This window comes from Capra hircus, chromosome 10, assembly GCF_001704415.2.
Source record: "Capra hircus breed San Clemente chromosome 10, ASM170441v1, whole genome shotgun sequence".
In the NCBI taxonomy this organism is placed as follows: domain Eukaryota; kingdom Metazoa; phylum Chordata; class Mammalia; order Artiodactyla; family Bovidae; genus Capra; species Capra hircus.
In genome coordinates this window covers 27,320,819-27,341,380 of record NC_030817.1, presented here as the reverse complement: position 1 = coordinate 27,341,380, position 20,562 = coordinate 27,320,819, and the positions used below count along the sequence as shown (strand labels likewise).

The window sequence follows — 20,562 nt, the reverse complement described above, 5'->3', positions numbered from 1 at the left end:
GTGAAGAGTTGACTCATTGGAAAAGACCCTGATGCTGGGAGGGATTAGGGGCAGGAGAAGAAGGGGACGACTGAGGATGAGATGGCTGGATGGCATCACCGACTCGATAGACGTGAGCTTGAGTGAACTCCGGGAGATGGTGATGGACAGGGAGGCCTGGTGTGCTGCGATTCATGGGGTCGCAAACAGTCGGACGCGACTGAACTGAACTGAGGCTCTGAGAAGGTTATGTGCCCAGAGTCACCCAGTTTGCAAGGAAAACTGGCCGGAATTCCAAGGCGTCAGGCTGGCTGGCTCACAAACCTAGCCTCTTCCCATAACCCTACCTTGCTGGCTATGCAACATCTTTGTGTCTTGATCATCAGTCTCCTTAGCTTCCCATGCTACCTCTGTACTTACGACCCAGTCACAGCTAGTTCTATACGGCCTGAAGTAAACTCACCTGAAAGACAAAAAAAAAACTAAGCAAGAGAAACCGAGTTGGAAAAATCAATGTCAAAAATGTGTCTTAAAAATTTTTTTCTAAACAGATGGTGGGGAAAAAGTCTAGGAACTGTCTCTTGCTTCAACAAAGCTGAAGTCAAACAGTATAGTATACACCTAAAGTGCCTTGCCTTGACTGAAGCTTTCATTTCTCCAAGTTTGAGTCTTTACTTTAAATATTTAAGATAAACAGTAAGAAATCAAGGTAGAACAGAATCATCATCATCTATCAGTTCAAGGAGAAAGGTCACTCGGAAGAGAGAGTTCTTTTCTGAATGCATTCCAATCTGACTCCACTTATTGAACTTTGAACTGCCAGTAATTTCTTAGGGCCTTGGTTTCCCTCATTATATACCTACTTCAATGTACGTACATGCTGTTTTCATGAACATTTTCAATTCACAGTCACTTATTTGAATTCATTATTTCTCAACAGAAACTGAAGACATATCAATGGGAAAACTCTTCATCGTGAGACATGTATGAGAAACGAGTGGTCAGGACATTGTAACAACCATAGCTTCCCATAGGAAAGAAAAAGGGAAAAAACCTTCCAGGCTTCTGTTAGTCTCTCAGTCAAGTCTGACTGTGACCCCATTGTAGCCCGCCAGGCTCCTCTGTCTGGAATTCTCCAGGCAAGAATCCTGAAGTAGGTAGCCATTTCCTTCTCCAGGGGATCTTCCCCACTCAGGGATCGAGCCCAGGTCTCCTGCGTGGCAGGCAGATTCTTTACCATCTCATGAGAAAAGAGTGGTCTGAACACTGTAATAACCATAACTTCCCATGGGAAAGAAAAAGGGAAAAAAAACTTTCTAGGTTTAGGCCTGAAGAAAGACTAAATACAAGTTCCCTGCTAATCAAAATTATACACACATAACAAATCCATAATCTCAGTTCATAAAAACAGCTTTAGGTAAAAACTCACAGATGAAGGAAAATTTCTAACACACCTGAAATTCATACTCTAAACTACCTACTCCAAAGATACTTTTGCAAAACTCCTAGCAAATTCTTTAGATTTTGGGGGGTTGCTTTGGTTTTTTACGATTTTCTAATGTTCCCACGAAATGAAAGATGTTAGGTTGATAACTATTTCCTATCTGTCCAGGTAGCATCCACCAACGTCTTAACTCCATTTAGCAACCACCTCCGATCCCTCCTGATGTTTCACATGACAGTGTTCAGTGTCATCACACATATGCAGCTCCCCAAGCCTCCCTCCCCTCCGAGCACCGAGCACACCAGCTGGGGAAGCCAGGTGAGCACAACGCTTCAGCATCCATCATAATGCAATGCAGCTCACTCTTGGCTAGACTAGTCCTTGGGTTCAGTAATCTTTTTTTTTTTTTTTTTTTACAGCTTCCAAATATTTCTTCACTCAAAAACTCATTTTAAATGTTCTTTAAAGTTCATTAGTAAATGTAATACATTTACTAATACACTGTTTTGCTTAAACAATTTTGTCTATGTATAGACTAAATAGATTTCAAAAAACAAAACACCCACTTCCTAAACATGGTATACAAAAATAGATCATCTTCACAGGATTCAATTGAAACCCAAGCCTTAAGATACAATTCAGTACTATTTATAAATAAATGATAATAACAATAACAACAATGACAAAGCTAGCTAACATTTATATAATACTCGGCATGAGCTGGGCCCTACTCAGAGCATTAGCTAAATTAACTCCTTCAACACTCAAAACCATCCTGTGGAGAAGTTCTTGATCTCTCATCTTTTCCACATGAGTCAAGCAAAACATTACAACTATCTCACCAAGCAGGGCAAATAACTACACAATTATCCTTGTATTTATGGAGAAAGGAGTATCAATTCTTAACTACGATGCTCTGATGTGAAGAAATTATTCCCTTAAGAGATAGTACAGAATAAAAAGGGGGTGTCTTTCTAGCCAGGAAATATACTAAGGTGAAGTGTTATTTTAACAACTAAAAGAAAATATTCCAGTAAGTAAAACTGCAAAGAAATATAATTTCACCAAGAGCATGCTAACATTAAATATAGATTTGCACTTAGAGGAGTGTACATTGATTCTAAAATCATTTTGAAATTCATTAACCACTGATGCACAAGAGTGGTCCTTCAAGTTCTGACTGTCAAAATCTCCAAACTCTACAGTTCTTTTATTTATTCTGTTGTACACTCCCACAAGTCGGAGTCTGAGACATCACAAACTATCACAAATCCAGTTTTGCTTCAAGCACTGGTACTGAAAAGCACTCACTCCACTCAATTTTCACCACCCACAGAACTCAGCACAGATAACACCCAATAATTTAAATCATAATAGCTCGGGAAAATCTAAAATTAGCAAGTGATAAAGAGGTGGATTCAATTTTTAACTTCATTCAATCTGTCAAATTTAAAATACTTCCCATTATTTGTTTTTCCCAATCTTCACAGTAACCATAATGCTTACCAGTGTTAACTGCTTTGCCTAACTGTGGTTCACTGTTGGTTACATTCTCATTTAATGAGCTTCAAGTGGTGTTGACAGTACATCTAGCTCTAATCTTTCTAAACCTTTCTTCTATTAATGAATTAAATCTACTGTATCATGTCCCCCACTATTCCAAGCAGCAGTTCATAAAAGAGTGAATTAAAACATGAAAACTTAAAACCACGCACTTTAATAACACAGTGCCATCTATAGAGCATGTGGTTGGACCTACAAGTGGACTTTATTTAGTTTTAAAAGGACTTTTTTCCATTTTGTACATTTCATGTTTATAGTCTAAAAGTAAACTGGTAAAAATTTTTAAAAAGCAAGTAATGATTAAGTGATTTGTTTTCAAAGAAATCTCAGTGTCAGAAAATGACAAGCATGATGTTACCATGACAAGAAAAAGAACTTTATAAAATTCCAACTCCAATAATAAGACTACCTCAAAATAATTACAATGCTATTAATCATCACATGGAACCAAAATAAAAGTTAAAGCATAACACAAGAATATTTAAACACAAAGGCCTTCCCTAGTGGCCCAGTGCCTGCCAGTTCAGGGGACACGGGTTTGAACCCTGGCCCAGGAAGATCCCCACATGCTGCAAGGCAACTAAGCCCACAAGCCCCAACTACTGAATCAGTGCGCGCCAGAGCTCGAGCACCACAGCTAGAGAGTCCGTGGGCTGCAACAAAAGACCCCATATGACACAACCAAGACCCAATGCAGCCAAACAAATAAATGCTTTTTTTTTTTAAGGGAATATATAAACGTGAGGGGAAAATACTCCTCGTGACTGAGTAGGAGGTTTATTTACAGGTGATGTATATATTCTATCATTGTATATTTACAGCTATGTACAAATACCCCTGGGCTTCCCCAGGGGCTAAACAGTAAAGAACCTGCCTGCCATTGCAGGAAATACCCTGGGTTAGGAAGATCCCCTGGAGAAGGAAATGTCCTGGGAAATCCCATGAACAGAGGAGCCTGGCGGGCTATTGTCCATGGGGTCACAGAACTAAACAACAATAGACAACAAATACCCTCAGGATCAAGGCCAAACTTTAACCTAGCCTGAATTATTTGGCCCAACAACCTGAAGAGCTCCATCAGTCTCTGACCTCCAGCTACAACAGCCTTTTGAGAAGAAGCACCTCATCAGTCTTCTTGTTTTGCTCATCACCATGTTCCCAAGACAGTGCCTAGTACATCACACCACAAAGTAGAAATCTGATGAATGAATGAAGGAATAAATGAACGAAATGAATTAAACAGCCCACAAAACAACTTCAAAAATGAGAATTTAAGTCCCTTGGATGTGACTGATTTAGCCAGGTCAAATGCAGACTCTTTTCATAGGTATTTGCTTCATATACACATTGAAAAATACCTGCACACAATTTATTTCATTCAGATCTCACCGAAATTCAAGAGCATGAGTACAGGACCTACCACTCATAAGCCAAGGGTATTTAAAGCATACACCACTTCTAGAACATACCACTACACCAGAAATGCCTAAAATTCCACCGTTAGCTAAAATGCCTTTTACAATGTTAAGTTATAAGTCTAAACACAATAAAATATAGCTCTATTCAAATCTTTAAGAAATAACTAAGTTTAGGTAGTAAAGCACAAGCTTTTCTCAACAGCCAAAGGTTACGTCAAGATTCCTCATACCTGAAAAGTTATAGACAGACCTCCAAGATCCAGTCATATCCCAGACTGAAGTGACTGAGTTTTAGAACTTCATCTTAACTGTTATTGATTAAAACATCTATAAGCTCTCTTAAAGAAAAGGAGGAGAAGGCAATGGCACCCCACTCCAGTACTCTTGCCTGGAAAATCCCATGGATGGAGGAGCCTGGTAGGCTGCAGTCCATGCTAAGGGTCGGACACGACTGAGCGACTTCCCTTTCACTTTTCACTTTCATGCACTGGAGAAGGAAAATGGCAAGCCACTCCAGTGTTCTTGCCTGGAGAATCCCAGGGACGAGGGAGCCTGGTGGGCTGCCGTCTATGGGGTCACACAGAGTCAGACACGACTGAAGTGACTTAGCATAGCAAAGAAAAGGAAAGAGAAGTCGCTCAGTCATGTCCGACTCTTTGTGACCCCATGGACTGTAGCCTGCCAGGCTCCTTCATCCATGGGATTTTCCAGGCATGAGTACTGGAGTAGGTTGCCATTTCCTTCTCCAGTGGATCATACTGACCCAAGGGTCAAACCTGGGTCTCTCACTGTGAAGGCAGACTCTTTACCAACTGAGCCACCAGTGAATCCTTTCTTAAAGTGAGATGTATTTTATTTCTAAATCACTGTTGTTGCTGCTGTTGTTTTGAGTCCCTAAGTCATATTCGACTCTTTGGGACCCCAGGGACCATAGCCCACCAGGCTCCTCTGTCCATGGAATTTCCCAGGCAAGAACACTAGTGAAGTGAAAATCACTCAGTCACGTCCAACTCTTTGCAACCCCATGGACTATACAGTCCGTGGAATTCTCCAGGCCAGAATACTGGAGTGAGTAGCCTTTCCCTTCTCCAGGGATCTTCCCAACCCAGGGATGGAACCCAGGTCTCCTATATTGCAGGCAGATTCTTTACCCACTGAGCCACAAGGGTAACCCAAGAATACTGGAGTGGGTAGCCTATCCCTTCTCCAGAGGATCTTCCCAACCCAGGAATGGAACCAGGGTCTCCTGCATTGCAGGTGGATTCTTTACCAACTGAGCTATGAGGGAAGCCCTAGAGTAAGTTGCCATTTCCTTTTCCAGGGATCTTCCCCAACCAGGGATCGAACCCACATTTCCTACACTGCAAGCAGATTCTTTATCTCTGAGTCACCAGGAAAGCCCTTCTAAATCACTGAAGTGAAGTGAAGTCGCTCAGTTGTGTCCGACTCTGCGATTCCATGAACAGTAGCCTGGAGCCTGGTAGGCTACAGTCCATGGAATTCTCCAGGCAAGAATACTGGAGTGGGTTGCCATTACTAAATCACTGCTGCTGCTGCTGCTAAGTCGCTTCAGTAGTGTCCGATTCTGTGCGACCCCATAGACAGCAGCCCACCAGGCTCCCCCATCCCTGGGATTCTCCAGGCAAGAATACTGGAGTGGCTTGCCATTTTCTTCCCCAATTCATGAAAGTGAAAAGTGAAAGGGAAGTCGCTCAGTCGTGCCCGACTCTTAGCGACCCCATGGATTGCAGCCCACCAGGCTCCTCCGTCCATGGGATTTTCCAGGCAAGAGTACTGGAGTGGGGTGCCATTGCCTTCTCCGACTAAATCACTAGGTACCATTAAAACTAACAGTTGGTTCTAACACATGTAGATGTAGCTGAAGAGGCAAACATTAATGGATGCATGGAAGACAAGGTGGAATGGAGAGTACTGAAACTTCCTTTTACTTTTAGAAAGTCCCTTGTATCAATGTGCTTTCAAGTCATTTTGACTTTTGCTCACAAATTAAGGTAAAACACCAGTCCTTCTGATTCATCACTATAACTTTCTGAAAACTTAACTTGATGAGTCAAAAGGTTGAAACAGCCTTCTGACCCTTAAAAGAAGCATCATTTTTGCTACAAATGTCCTTAAATTTCAAAATGCTCATTCAAAAAAAGTGTTACAATTTTACAATGTGGAAGGTACAGTCTGGCCGTGATTTCCAAACTGCTAATGTAAGAATACACTGAGAGCTCCTTGGGAGCCTGGAACCATGCTGAACCCTCACTGTATACCCTTATAAGGTATGGTTAAGGTGCAACCCCTCAGTGGAGGGGGTCTTCTGGGCATGTTTCGGTGAAAGGCTAATTTCAAAGCCTGTATCTTTCCTGTCAGAAGATAGCACTTTTCCTGAAATGGTAGCAAGTCCCAATTTTCTCCAAGTTCTTTTTCATGCTTTAATGTTTTACTTTGAACCATGTTCCAGACACTGGTAACCACAAATTAATTATATTAAGATGTAACCTCACCTTAAGATAAAAGTCTTTTGACTTGCGGATACAGCTAGCGGGGCAGGGGGGACAAATTGAAAGAGCAGCACTGAAACATATATATTACCTTATGTAAAATAGATAGCCAGTGGGAATTTGCTGTATGGTGCAGGGAGGTCAACCCAGTGGTCTGTGACAACCTAGAGAAGTGGGATGGGGTGGGAGGGAGGTTCAAAAGGGAGAGGACATGTGTGTGTCTATGGCTGATTCACACTGATGCATGCCAGAAACCGATACATTGTTCAGTAATTATCCTCCAATTAAAAACAAATAAAATTTTTTTAAAAGACAAAAAGTCTTTCATGGTGCCTACATAAGTGGATGGAATTTTGCCAGATCTCCTCCTTCACAACACTGTGTACTCTGAAACATGATGCAGGCCCACAGGAGTGACTCAAAGAAAGATCAATGGCAAACAGAAAGCAAGCGAAGGACTATTTATTAAGCCACCAACCACACATTAGCAGTTTACCCACACGAACTCATTCCTCACAACCACCTTGGGATGTACAAGTCCCCCTTTACAAAAGTGGAAGCTGAAGCTCCAAGGAGGTTAAATACCTGATCTCAATTCACAAAGCTAGAACTATCACCCGAGGCTTGAACCCAAGACCCTTTCCTACAATATGCTAATTCCCAAAGATGGGAAGATGAATGGTTAAAAAAAAACAAACACTGCCAGGGACTTCCCTGGTAGTCCAGAGGTTAAGACTCCACCCTTCCACGGGTGCAGGTTCAATCCCTGGTCAGGAAACTAAGATCCCACATGCCACTGTGCAGCCAGAAAAAGAAAAAAGGAAAAAAACCCACCATGGCAAGAGTGCTACCTGTTTATCAAACTCTTAACTATCTGGACTTCACGGTGACAGTGACAACAGGGGTCCAGGGAGGCATCTTCCCTCTCCCTGCCACCGTGAGGTACCAACTACCCTTTCTGTCTGCCTCTCGGTGGCACTGCCTTGGCGTTTCCAAGGAGCTGAGTCTGGGAGGCCTGCTACTAATTCCTCGACTCTTCTCCATCACTGCAGTGCTCCTCCCAGCCTGGCGGCTCCCTGCTTTTCTATTCTCTGCTTCTCTTTCTTATCACCTCATCTCCTCACAATTTTCAGGGTTCTTACAAGAGGCAGTAAGATGATTCACTTAGGAAGTCATCTTAGCATAGCATGAGCAAAACAGTTGTTAGGTCCAGGGCCCACCTGTGTTCATCTACCACTAATGCATATAATGGAGAAGGCCTTGGCTTTGAAACCAGATGGGCTTGGGGCCCCAACTCGGGCTCTCTCTACCCTCTGCCAAAGGCAAACATCCCATGCTCTTCGGGTTGTTGCGAAGCATCAATGCAACACCATGTGGTACGTCGCCCAACACAGGGCAGAACCAAGAGAGAGTGCTTCTCTTCTGCTTCACTGGTTACTAAATTATTTCTTCACCAGCAAAGATAACCTGAGCTTCTCCACCCAACTTCTTCCTGGTCTAAAACTGTTCCAGAGAAAATGCTGTTTTACAGGCACTCTCAATTTTACCAATGGTAATTACATTCATTCATCTTAATTTTTCAAAAGACACTGATCAAAAATTTTCCAACCAACCACACTGGAGTCACGTAGCAACTTCTACCTTCAAACATCTTTTAAAATTCTGTTTGATACCAAAAAGAATTAAAAATCAGAAGACACAGGCAGGAGAAATCTCTTGACATGAGATCTCCCTTCTATAGAAAGGGGTCATATGACAAATTCTCTCTCTGCTCTAAGTAAATGGACACCCACTACCCAAGGCAATGGTTGCTAGCTAGCCTTTGGGAGAAACTCCTTTTGAGAATCTGATGAACACTCTAAACCCAATGCCCAGAAAAATATCAAATCTGCACAGAGACACAAAATACTGCCTGGAATTTCACGAGGGTTAAATTCACAAGCCCTGTGAAACCTACCCATCAACAGCAAAGAGCCCTCAACAAGAAACCATCTACAATATTCAAACTGGCAAAATCGTCCATTTAGATTTTGTTTCTTTTAGGTGCAATAAACTCAAAAACCTCAAGAAGATAAAGAAAGAAGTGTTCACATTCAACTCTCCACATCTGGGTTCAGTGTCAACTCTTTCTGGCTCAAAACAAAATGCTATAAATTTAACAAGGCTCCAAACCTAAAAAGAAGGTTCTCTCTTTAAAGCAAAACATCAAAACAAAGAGATGCCAAGGCCAGTGAATGTGCTGGGAGGGCGGGCAAGGAAAAAGGAGGTTAAAAAATGAAGTATTAAGAACATCTACACATTATATTTTTCAGTATCATCCTTTTTAATTTTCTATGTCTGTGTATGTTCTTAACGTGCATTATATATTTACATAATAGCACATGTATATATATATATATAATATATAAACAGAAATACATGTTATTTTTACTGACAGGAGTAAGCGATCACAGAAAAAGTTTGTAAATCCTGTCCTACTAGACAGCTTCCAAAATTAGTTTACCTAACAATAGTTTCTCCTGGGTAACTCTCCACAAATGGAATTTCCCTTGAAAATAATCACATTAGCCATCTTCTTTACTCCTGAAATGAGAAGTTGGTTTCAAACTGACAACAATAATGCTGAGATTGTTCCACAGGAACCAGTTCCCTCTTTTGCTTTTAAAGTCTAATTCTCATAGCTCCACTCACTCCATATCTTTCTACCTAAGTGGAAATAATCCATGTAATGAATTAAATAAAAAATCAACTGAATACACTGGTAAGCATTTTCCACTACGCAGTTCTTACCATAATTGTGATAGTTAATACTCTTCAATTCCTACAATGTCCCCAGCACTGAGCAAAATGTTTTACCTGCCTGATGGTACTTAATCTGACTCTCTTAGGTCAGATTAATACACTCCCAGTTCTGAAGATATAAAGCCAATGGTCAGAAGTCACATGGCTGTGAAGGACCTGGAATTCAAACCTACGTGTGTGTGACCCCCGAGACCATTCTTACCTCAGGGAGGGTAACTGCCTCCCTCAAGTAACATATGTTAGGTATATACTTTTATATATTAGGTAACAATAATAATATACAGTTAACATATGCATAAGTTCTTTATGCATAATTGTACTATAAAATAAAAATAAGATCCCTGGGTTTTTAAATAAAATGTTACAATACCAAAAGTAGAAAAGTATTTTTAAGTGGTAAAAGAGAATGTCATTGGCAAACAAATCAAAGAATTACTTTAGTTAGCCTTTATGGAATATGGGGAAACTTTACTGTTCTTTTTCAAGTACTACAAAATCTAATTAATATTAAGAGTTAACATTATTGTAAAATGAAAGTTTTAAAGATGAGAAAATTTGACCATAAAACACTGCTCTGAAAGTCCATTATAAATCAGATATTCGCTCAGACTATATTAAGAAAGAACATCTGATGATCTGATCAGCTCATAATTCAGTCCCCAAACTCCAGCAGAAAAAATAAATTTCATTGTACTTAATATCTTAACTTGTGCAAAATCAAAGTGATGAATCCCCTAAGTAAAAGGAATCACTCTTAGTCTACCTTACATATAATCCACTCTATTCTCTCTCCACAAGATACCACTTCTGTTTTTAACCTGAAACACGCAGAATTACACAGAACATAAACCCATTCTCAGCATTTTAAGTGAACACTTAGCAATTTGATCCTTTAAAACTGAAAAATCTTCATTAAACAAGTTTACTATTTTGTGTAAATTACTAGTTAAAATCTGCATGGCCTGGATTTGAGGGGAAGAATTTTAATATTTAGAAAGGAAAAACAAATGTCTATACTGCTATTACTAATAATCTCAATGTTGTGATCTAACAATGTTCATTCATTTGCTAACAAATGCTTACTGAATACCAACTATGTATGAGGCAAACTGATCTAGGCCCTAGAGATAAGCGAAACTAGGTATTCACACTAAAGATTACATTCTCATGGGGGATGAGAAACAGATAACATACAAGTGAACAAAGATAAAATAACTTCAGGTTATAAATATGATGCTAAAAAACAATAAAATGATATAAATGTCAAAGATTATTTTTTAAAGTGATGCAGGATGGTCCGTAAGAAGGTCCCATTTGAGCTGAAATTTGAAGAATGATACAAAGAGAAGAAGGTTCTAAGTAGAAAAGGACCACCTCACCTTATGAGAGGTTTTATTTCACAATTTAATTCATTTTTATTTCTTGGATGGGTTATATCCTGGAGAGACCCACTTTATGATGAATTCTGTTTAAAGCTTACAATATTTACTGATAAGTATCCAATGCATCTGTGCACACACAAAGCTAACCTGATACACAGGAAAAACAGTAATAATAATAATTTCCCGATCTTTTAGTGTAAGCCAGAAGCTCTTAACTCTGGGGAAAGAGCAGTAATGATTACTAAATCTTTTGAGAATCTGATGAAAGCGATGAACTCTGTCCTCAAAAAAAAAAAAAAAAAAATGCACATACACAGAAACTTCACATAAAATTTTAGGAGGTTCTTAGAACCTTGAAGCCCGTCTATAACACATACACCCTATCCCCAAACAGAAATCCATGAACCCTAGGTTAAGAATTAAGCAGTAATTATCATACTCAGATGGGATGAATATGAATGCAAGCTGCCACTCTACTTTTAAATCATTCACAAATCAGGAATGCTTACTCTCAATTTATATTGGCCCACGTAAGACTCTGTACAGGAATTTTCTCTATTCTACAGAAACAGACTATTAGGATAGATATAGACATAGTTAGCTATATATAGATATACAGATATACATATATGTATATATATACAGAGAGAGAGATTTATACATATATGTATAAAGAAAGATAGATAAATTCCCACCTAAAAGTGAATGAAATACCTCTTCACTACAACTACTGTAATCTTTCACACATGATAACAGTGTAATTTGAGATTTGGTTTTGTGCAAAATCTTATAATTTCTTCTCCCAAAGAAAAATATTACCACATTGCTTCAAACGCTGCAAAGCTGAACATAACACCTATTAACTTACAGATGTTCTCTGGTTCAAAAGCAAAGCTTATGATTATTTTTTAAAAACCATTCACACATAACATACACACACACTACAATTTAGTTGCCTAAGGAATATATATCAATCACAAATTATAAAACAGACTCACAGACATAGAAGAAAAACTCACGGTTACCAAAGGGGGAAAAGGGAGGCGGGTAATAAATTAGAGGAGTTTGGGGTTAGCAGATTTAAACTACTATAAAACAAGGAAATAACAAGGCCCTACAGGGAATTATATTTAATATCTTGTAATAAATCATAATGGAAAAGAAAATAAAGAATATACATCACTAATCTAAGGTACAAACTAGATCACTAGATCAATGGTTCTTAACCTTTTTTGATTCCAATACCCCTTCAAGAATTTGAAAAATGCTATACAATCCTCCCTTTTAAAAAAAAAAATGGACATATGCATATAAAATGTGCATATAATTTCAGTCTGTTCAGTGCATTTCAAATTAAATCAAGGGTTTAAAAAAGCCTATGCCTGCAATACAAGTATATTATGGCTGCCTGTTTCTGGGAAGGGGAACTAATTAGGAAAACCAACTTGGAAGGAAGATTTTTCATTACATATCCTTTTGTATTTTTCAAAATTTGAACCATATAACTCTACTATCTACTCCAAACACTAGTAAGTTAAAAAATAAAAAAGCATTACACTCAAATATGTGGCAGGATACCAATGCAGAAGGTAAAAAAATCTTCAGATAAAGATATTTAAAATAACTAGTCTACTAAAGTCAACATATTTGCACACTGTTTCTTCACATTTGGGGATTGAAAGAGGTTCATGACCACAAAACTATGCTCTTGTTTCCTAATTTTCAGAGACATTTCCAGTTTCAACTTTTTGCTATGAAAATATAAAAGGTCAAATAATGATTTCACATTATTCATATCTAACTTCTGAAATCTCAGTTAAGTGACAATAGTTAGTAATGTATTGGATGTGGTATTGCCATATCTCTTGATTTTTATTGTCATTCCCATTTGATAGATATGGAAACCAAGCTTTCTGAAATTAACTCGCTTGCCCTGGGCAACAAAGCTAGAAGTTAGCTAGAACTCCTGCAGGAAACAAAGCCTATGTACCTCCTCCCATGCAACACTGTAGCATAACCTCCACAGAGGAAGGTGAACACTAAAATCAAGGACGCTATTTCTTAGGCAATCATTCTCATCATAAATACAGTTTAGAGCCCTAGACCATTATAAAAACTGGGAATTCTATCTGCATTTTCCTATACACTACACAAACCAGATACAAATGAAAGAGAGGAATTATCCCATCTAACAATTTCAAAAGCACAAAAACTAATTTTAACTTGAAATTATTTAAGTCCTTACAAACTGTCACCCTATAAAATAAAAATGTATGCTGAATCATAAGCCTAAAGTTAAAAAAAAAAAATTAGAGAATGAGTGTCACAGAAATGTTATCCATCTAAAGGTTTCAATATCAAGAGGCAAAGAGTTTCTTTCTGCGGAATAGCACCTCCAGGCATCAAAGTTTTTGGAATGTTTGATACCAACTGTTCAAACTATAAGCAAAATGCCTCAGACATGTATGATGAATTGTGAGCCTAGCAACAATGATGCCACTTTCATTATAATCACATTTTCAAAAAGGTGGTAGTTTTCAAAAACATTTCCCTCAAATCTAAATTTATATAATCGTTTAAAGTTAAAAAGAGAAGGAAATAAGGAGTGGGTGGAGAACATAAACCACTTAACCAGATAATAACTCCTAGTAGTTATTATTATTATTGCAATTATTATTCATGGGTGTGTGTGTATCTGCCTAAGTGTTTATCTCGTCCTAGGTACCTGTCAAAGTCTGCTTCATGTCCTGCTGTGCAGGTACCCAGAAAGCATCAAAGTCTTTACTTTCTTATGAGGCTCATAAGGCACTCAACCGCTACTGAATTTCCCTTACCAGGAAAATGAGGAAAAGTCCTTCAAGCTTAAAAACTTTAGAACCTTCTGAAAATACTTTCAGAAGTACTTCATGGAGAAAATTCAGATGTCTATATGTCAAGGTCTATCCTGCAATTTCACAATTGCAGGAAAAGCCAGGTCACTCTAATATATTAACACAGACAGAATTACGTGCTGGTGCTGCTTTCTGCAGAAAATAAAATCACTGATACAAATTTCAAAACCCCACCTATTGGAAAAAGAGCAAAAGAGATGAAAGTTTCCTTTCACTTTTTTACAGTTCTGCAAATAAAGAGACTTTTAAAATGCTAGGCAATAATGGTAGTGTTACTTATGAAGTGAAGTGAAGTCGCTCAGTTGTGTCCGACTCTCTGCGACCCCATGGACTGCAGCCTACCAGGCTCCTCTGTCCATGGGATTTTCCAGGCAATAGTCCTGGAGTGGATTGCCATTTCCTTCTCCAGGGGATCTTTCCAACCCAGGGATCGAACCCGGGTCTCCCGCATTGTAGACAGACGCTTTACCGTCTGAGCTAAGTCACTCAAATACTATGATGTCTATAATAAACATTTTTATAGGGAAAACACACAAAATAAGTGATCATTAATTAATACCTAATTTTTGAGCTTTCAAAAATTATGTTAAAAATGTTTCATAATTACGATGTTTATACAATTTCCATTTTCAAACTCCCCTAAAATTAAAGACCTTAAAGACATTTTTTTACTTTATTCTTTAAAGCAACCCCCAAAATTCAACTGTACTTTATATTACACCCCCAAATAAAATTAACTCAAGCCTTCTAAGTCAGTCAAAACAATTCTATAGAAAATTAAATCAGTAGCTAGCCTTTGGCATGCATATATAATTTATTCTGGTTTTTCCTAAGGAAATGGCAAAAAAAGAAAAGAAATTCATCTTACATTTTCATTATGTTCATAAACCACTTCCTAAAGTTGTAAGAAGCCACACAAACAAAAGTTAATCCATTGTAAGAACAACAAATGTCATTCAACAAACTCTCTACATTCACTATAATCACCAAGAACATACACACATTTCTAAAATCTGTAAATGACTGTTACTTCTTTGTTATTCTACAGCTGTGGAAATCTATCTCACGGAATGCTTCCTAAATATTTTCCCCAAACGTGCTTATTACACAAGAATCACTTTTAGCCTGTCTGGAATTAAGCTTGCAGGTGTATCTAGTATTATATGATCTTGTTGCTCTCCAATGCTCCTATGCTGGCAAAATATACAAGTTCACAAAAATCACATTTTTGGAGAGTAGAAATCTTGGAAATTTTTCAGTACTATTGGACTACGTTTAAAACATGAGAAAAAGAAATACAAATAGCCAATAAACACATGAAAAGATGCTCAGTGTCACTATCATTAGGGAAATAAAAACCACAATAACTACCACTTTATGCACATTATGACTGCTATTATCAAAAAAAGAAAAGAGTAAGTGTGAGAATGTGTAGAAATTGGAAGAAGCCTTGGGCACTGCTGGTAGGAATGTAAAATGGTGCAGCTGCTGTGGAAAACAGCATGGCAATTACTCAAAAAATTAAACATATGACCTAGTAGTTCCACTTCTGGGTATATACCCAAAAGAAGTGAAAACAGGGACTCAAACAGATATTTATACACCCATGCTCATAGCAGCATTATTCTTAATAACCAAAAGGTGGAGAAACATTAAGTTTTGTGTGCATGAGTGAGTGTGTGTGTGTGTATGTGTGATGGAATATTAATCAGCCTTAAAAGGAAAGAACTTCTGACACATGCTACAACATGGATGAATCTTCACGACATTACACTAAGCGAGATAAGCCAACCACAAGAGAGACAAATGTTGTAGGATTCCACTTACACAAGATACCTAAAGTATTCAAATTCACAGACAGAAAGTAGAATGAGGGCTGCAAAGAGGTTAGGGGCAGAGGTAATGGGGAGGCAGTATTTATTTAATGGACACAGGATTTCAGTTGGGGAAAGATGAAAAAGTCCTGGAGATGAGAGATGGGGATGGATGCCTTCACAACGCAAAGGTAAATGCCATGCCTAATGCATACTTAAAAACAGGTAAGATGACCAACATTATGTTATATATATTTTACCACATTTTTTTAAATAAGGTAAGAAACAACAAAGTGTTGAAACATGAGCCAAATCTGCCTCATGCGCGCCTCTTTCACTACTCACAAGACCCAACATCATGGCTCTGAGTGGTCAGTTAAATTCCAATTTAAATGTTTACCATGGACCCCAAGAAATTAATACAACAAAGTTTAAATCTGTTCTAAGAAAGTTTAAACTGCTTCCTCAGAATAAAGTTCTTTGCAAGACAGAGATGATAGTAGTTATCACCTGTCCATTTCAGAGTAAATAAATTAGTAAAGAACCCAAATATATTTCCCAAATTTGTAGTTCAAGCATGGCTACTTTTATCCCTAGCAAGTTTTTCTTTCATTTTTCTTTCAAAGTCTTATAAAGACTATTTTCATGTTTACCAGCAAAATCTTTAGTCAAAAATTCTCTCCACCAAACTCATATGAGCTCATCTTCATTAACTATAGATATATCATCTCTACAGTAATCAATATTCATTTCATGTCCACCTACTTTAAGTTTACACTGGGAAAAACATAAGCATAAATTCCTATGGGAAAAACGGAAGCTTGAAATATCCTCCACTACATTTTCTAGTCCCACTCCAGCTTTTCTTATGATACCTTTCTTATGATACCTTTGTAACAATTTCACAAATCATTATAGAAATAAATGTGCACTAACTAGCAACCAAGTTTTTTATTTCCTTTGAGCTTAAAGGAAACCAAGTTTTTTAATTTCCTTTGAGAATAAAGTCTAATTTAGAAAAAAAAAACAGTTCTCATAAGAACTTATCCAAAATTAATTCCACAAACAAGAATGATCATCAAATCCATTTCCTATTTGTACTATCTGAAAACAAGAATGCGGGTAATCAATTACTGACCATTTTTTCTCAATTTGAAAAAAAGAATTATTTCAAGTATCATTTTCTATATGTAAGTTAATGGTACCATATCCTCTACTACTTCCTGTGATTAAGATTATACAATTTATAGGTGTCATTGCATACAATGTATACATCTAAATCTCAACAGAAGAAAAAAAGAAAAACACAGACCCAGACATCTTAAAGTTTCTGTGGCGTTTAGTTTTTCTATTTATCAATGTTAGAGATAATCCTGGTAATAAGTTTTTTTTCATCTGTCCATGGCTATTTAGGTTCAACTGAGCCCTCTAAAAGGGGGAGTGGGTATACCTGGTCACAGACCAATAACTTGTCTAAAACATGTCTGAAAAGTCTCCCATTCCTTCAACTTGCAACAAAGAATTTTAACAAATATGGAACTTACAAAAAGAAAATTATATACAGATATAAAAAGATCAATTGAAAAGGAATCCATCACCTGGTCATGAGCCTTACCTTTTAGCAGCGGCAGAGGTGTTAACTCAATAGGCTTGCCTTGAGACCTAAACTGTGAGGAACTTTGCGACCTCTTCTGTCTGGCTTTTCTGACGGACTTCCGAGAAAATCCGTCTACTTTATCCACTGATGGAGGAGTAGTTGGTGCTGAGGACATATCCCTACTGAAGAGAAAGAAGTATCATCCACATACCCCCAAGGTGGAAGCAAACAAGTGAGTTACACAAATTCTAAAACTCCCACACACTTTTTTTTAAAATGGGAATTGGGGGGGGGGGGAGCAAAATCAATTAACAGCTCTATATTCAATGGGAAAACAGAAAAACTTGGTGGAAAATAGAATATAAGTACTATATAAACAATATTGTAATGCTAATGCCTTGTGCTGCTTCTACAATATGCGGTAAAGATGTTCATTTATACCTGAAAAAACTCTTCTAAGCCATGTACTCATTTTTTAACTGCACAGCTCTTCTCATCTTGAGATCCTAAATTAATTTTGGAGCTATTCTGCAACTGGAAAACTTCCATCGATACATTTTCCCAAGATATTTAATATTATGAATGGGCTCTGGAGTTGAAATCCTTATGGTACTTCAAGAATCTACACCAATGGATCACAGCAAGGTGAAATTTACAATTTCTGAACTAACAAGGCATGACTTTTTAATGCAATGTCCTAGCTAAGATAAACGACACCATACCACCAATGAAGACAGGCTAGATTACTTTAAACAGAACACATAAAGGGCATAATTAAAATCATTTCAAAGAAGTCTTTTTGAAAGAAGCCATCTGATGTTACTAAAGCTTAAAAACTATGATGAAATTGTGCACCAAAATTGACGTAAGAACCTAAATTCACAGCCTACTTAGACAACAAAGTTGAGTTCCCTTGAAGTTCATCATCAAATATTAATTTTCATTCCATCAAACCAATGGAACAGAACAGTTCCTTGAGATTTTCTTTAACCTTCTCAAATTATTAAAATGAAGGCTATTTCCTAAAAGTAACAAGCATTAAGCTCAGTTTCATTCACCAATTTAAACAGATGCCCTCATTTCCATGGCACAGAGGCTCCACCATGCCCCATGTAAAATAAATGGCAGTCTTTAATAGAAATAAGGCACATAGTGGAAATGCTGAAATGCAATCACTCACCTGGCATCCCTACATAACATGAGTGGTTTTTAACCTCTAAATAAAAGAGTAAGGGAGTTTCTTTCTGAACGTGTGAGAATAAAAAGTTACCTGGATTAGCAGAATTCTGACAGAGCAAAAATAACAAAAACAGAAATCAAGAACAAACAAGACCTTATAGTGCTGAGGTTTGGGATGCTGAAGTCCCGTTTGGCTCTTTTCAAAAAAAAGTTTTTTAGCAATCTACCTAATTTAGCCTCAAATACAATGTGATAGATAATTGCCAAGCATGAACGACTGCAGAAGTAAGATCACTTAAAAACTCATAATGACTGCATCTACAAGAAGCTCCACATCACATTCGTATGTTGTAAATTTAGGGGCAGCTTTCTTTTCCAATCTGGTATGTGAGTTGTTTAGATTACATGTAACCCTCACAACACAAAATTTCCGTAAATCCTGTTCCTCCATCACTCGTTTTGTCTCCCCTTTATTCTTCACGTCTCATAGAGATAAGTTACTGGTAGCAAAAAAAAAAATTTTTTTTTTCTTTAATCACTTGACCCTTATGCCCGCGGCCCAGGATAAACGTCAAGGATCCCAACCCTAAAGCGCTGCAGAACTGAACGTGTTTTGCAGCGGGTCGGTGCGAAGCCCGGGGAAACAGGTTTCGCCCCGAACTAGAGCGCCCAAGCTTTATCAGCAGGCACAGGGCATTTCCAAGGCTCAGGATAATCCAAAGGGGGTGCTGGGGTGGAGAAGAAAGACAGACAAGGGGTTGGTCTGTAGGGATGCTCACATACTCCCTTTGCTCCCACCCACCCCATCCCCCCACTACCCGAAGCCCTGGAGAAGCTAAGCTGCTACAGAATCCTTCTCACTACACCAATCCCCCTTTCCTCCCCCCTCCGCCTCCATCAGTGGATAAAGGGGGACAAGAATACGCCTCCAGTGCCGGAAGGTGGAGAAAAAGAGGGGGAGGGGGCAAACAGAACGAGAGACAACATCAGAAGCAATTGCAGGTAAATCAGACAAGTGGGACCGACGCTCCCTCTCCCGCGCCTCATCCCACCGCACCCCTCGCCAGCTCGGGCCAGGCCTTTCCCGAGGCCGGTGCCCTGCGGGTTCTCCAGGAGGACGGGGAAGAGGCAAGCAAGGAGGAAAGGAAGCAGACAAGCCGCGAGGCTGGAGGGACGAAGTTACCTTGAAGCTTCTGGAGAAGAATCCAAAGATGATCTGTGGTTTCGGAGGGGCGGGAGACTGGAGAGAGGGCCGCAGCGGGGGCGGGTGGCGGGACAGGGACGTGCAGGGGGAGGTCCGGACAGCGGCAGGGAGCCCGGGGCGACGGCTGTCCGGCGCGGCGTCCCTCCGGTTCCGCGGCGGCGGCGCCTCTAGGCCTCACAGCCGGACCTGAACCTCAGCGCTCCCGCGGCGGCAGCGGCCTCACGATCCTCCCCCGCGGGCCCGTCCCATCAAATCGGCACCGACCCCGTTGCGGCTCCGCCGGTGGCTCCTCGCTCACATTCCCGGCGGGCGGCGCCTCTGCTCGTTGCCTCGGACCCGGCGGCAGAAGCGACGACGAGGGGAGGGGGGAAGGGAGGGAGGAAGACTGAAGCCGCAGCAGCAGCAGAAGGAAAGAGAAAGAGGAGGAGTCGCTGGGGCTGGAGCCGCTGCTGCCAGAGCCTCAGTTTGATACCCGCGGTGGGTCCCCGTCAATGCCCCTTTCTCTCTCCTATTGTCAATATCACCGGGCGGCTGAGTCCATGGCACACGCGCAACCGAACCTTCTCGCCAGCAGCGCCCGCCTCCGGCGCCCACTCACTGGAAACTTCAAACGGGAAGCAAAGCTTCATTGGTCGGCGTGCGCCTTCACTCCCCTGTCAGCATGTTCGGCTGAGAGCCGATCGCGGATTGGCGGCGGGGGGGGTGGGCGGGGAAACAGGAGGGTGGGAAGAGAGGAGACCGAGGATTGGACTACGGCTAGAAGAACCCGGATGCAGCCG

General features: G+C 39.5%; 1 protein-coding gene across 2 annotated transcripts in view; it reads right to left on the bottom strand.

Annotated features, from left to right (window-relative positions):
* PPP2R5E (protein phosphatase 2 regulatory subunit B'epsilon) overlaps positions 1–20,358 on the bottom strand; it is a 156,721-nt gene extending 136,363 nt beyond the window's left edge. The window contains exons 1-2 of one of the 2 annotated variants that reach the window (XM_005685955.3): positions 19,763–20,358; positions 17,419–17,582 (exon numbers count right to left, since the gene is read on the bottom strand). In XM_005685955.3, coding sequence (XP_005686012.1) covers positions 17,419–17,575 — 157 coding nt within the window. In that variant the 5' untranslated portion in view covers positions 17,576–17,582; positions 19,763–20,358. The remainder of the gene's footprint in view (positions 1–17,418; positions 17,583–19,762) is intronic. The other variant, XM_018054081.1, reaches the window with a different exon arrangement.